This window comes from Pygoscelis adeliae, unplaced genomic scaffold (assembly GCF_000699105.1).
Source record: "Pygoscelis adeliae isolate BGI_AS28 unplaced genomic scaffold, ASM69910v1 Scaffold137, whole genome shotgun sequence".
NCBI classification, from domain to species: domain Eukaryota; kingdom Metazoa; phylum Chordata; class Aves; order Sphenisciformes; family Spheniscidae; genus Pygoscelis; species Pygoscelis adeliae.
This window is the reverse complement of record NW_008825099.1, coordinates 227,551-228,878: the sequence shown is the minus strand read 5'-3', so window position 1 is coordinate 228,878 and position 1,328 is coordinate 227,551. Positions and strand designations below refer to the sequence as shown.

The 1,328-nt window shown below is 41.9% G+C and overlaps 1 protein-coding gene across 1 annotated transcript in view; it reads right to left on the bottom strand.

Moving 5' to 3' along the window:
* The window catches only part of CRLS1 (cardiolipin synthase 1), an 8,807-nt gene that overhangs the window by 4,536 nt on the left and 2,943 nt on the right, over window positions 1-1,328 (bottom strand). Inside the window, 2 exon segments of the mRNA XM_009327109.1 lie at window positions 148-277; window positions 881-1,018. Coding sequence (XP_009325384.1) covers window positions 148-277; window positions 881-1,018 — 268 coding nt within the window.

Below are 1,328 nucleotides of genomic sequence, written 5' to 3'. Positions count from 1 at the left end.
TTAATAGGAGCAAATAGCAAAGTGCAACTGACAAAGCAAGAGTTCTAAGCAATACAGTTTCCCTTCCAGAACCACAACAAATACTACTATACATAAAATTAGCTTCTTTACCTTATATAGTACATGCAAGTAATGACATTTTCTCACCTGGGATTAGATTTGCGCAAGTTAGGCTTACATAGAGCACACTGATGAGAATTTTATCGGCCAGAGGATCAAGAGCACTTCCCAAAGCTGATTTCTGATTAGCCCAGTTTCGTGCAATAAATCCATCCAACTAGGAAAAACAAAGTTCAATGTTTCTCTGTTAGAAAACTAAGAATAAAAATAGCTTATATATGCTACTGTTGCAGAGATATTTAATGAACAACATCACATAACACAGCTAGTTTAACTAAGATGAAATGTAAGACCTGTTAGCTGATATTTCTATCATGCTTTTTTCACATTACACTCCAGATTCTGGAGGCCTCTGAACATATTCAATTCTCACTTAAAAAAAAAAAAAGGGAGGGGGGGAGAAGGTAACTGATGTTCTAAAATTCACACAATTATTGTCATGATGGGTGCACCAGGTACACCTGCATATGGTAACGGACCACTAGATGTATAAGCACTGACTGGACAATGCCCACCTGGGGCTGGTCAGGGAACCCCGACATCCCCTTTGCTCCACCAGCACTAAGTCCCCATCGGCTATCTCCGAGCTCCCTTCACAATGTCGCAAAGGACATCTGTACCATTTCTACAAAACAATGAATATAAAAACTAATCTGTTTATTCATTTCCATTCTACAGTGGAGTCTGAATTTCAACACGTTAATGGGATCACTGCAACCCACGCTATCCCCAAAGTATTTCCAAACTGATGTAAACATACCAAATCCGTTATGCCAGCCAAAACAAAGACACCTAGTGCAACATTGAAATTTTCTTCAACAATCAAATAGCCTAAAACTGGCGCCAAACCCATTCTTGCCATTGACAGTATATTTGGGATCGTCCAGGGGTTTTCATACTGTAAAGCAAGAAAGTAAAAACTTCAGGCCAGGAAGGCAAACCCTAACCGGGCATGTAACAGAATTAATCAAGACAAACACACGCTTTAAGTTGAGCTAGCCAGAAAGCCTTGGAAGTTCTTGGAAGCAACCCGCCGTTTGCGCAAGACACACAGCCACGGCCTTTAACTACTAATCATTAACTTCGCCTTCAAAAGGAAAACACGCCGCCACCGAGAGACCCAAAAAGCCCTTGTTTGGCTGCAAGTCTGGGCGTGACACCCGCTTCCAGCAGGCAGCGTGACTTGTCGCCGTGCTACGGGGTAACCT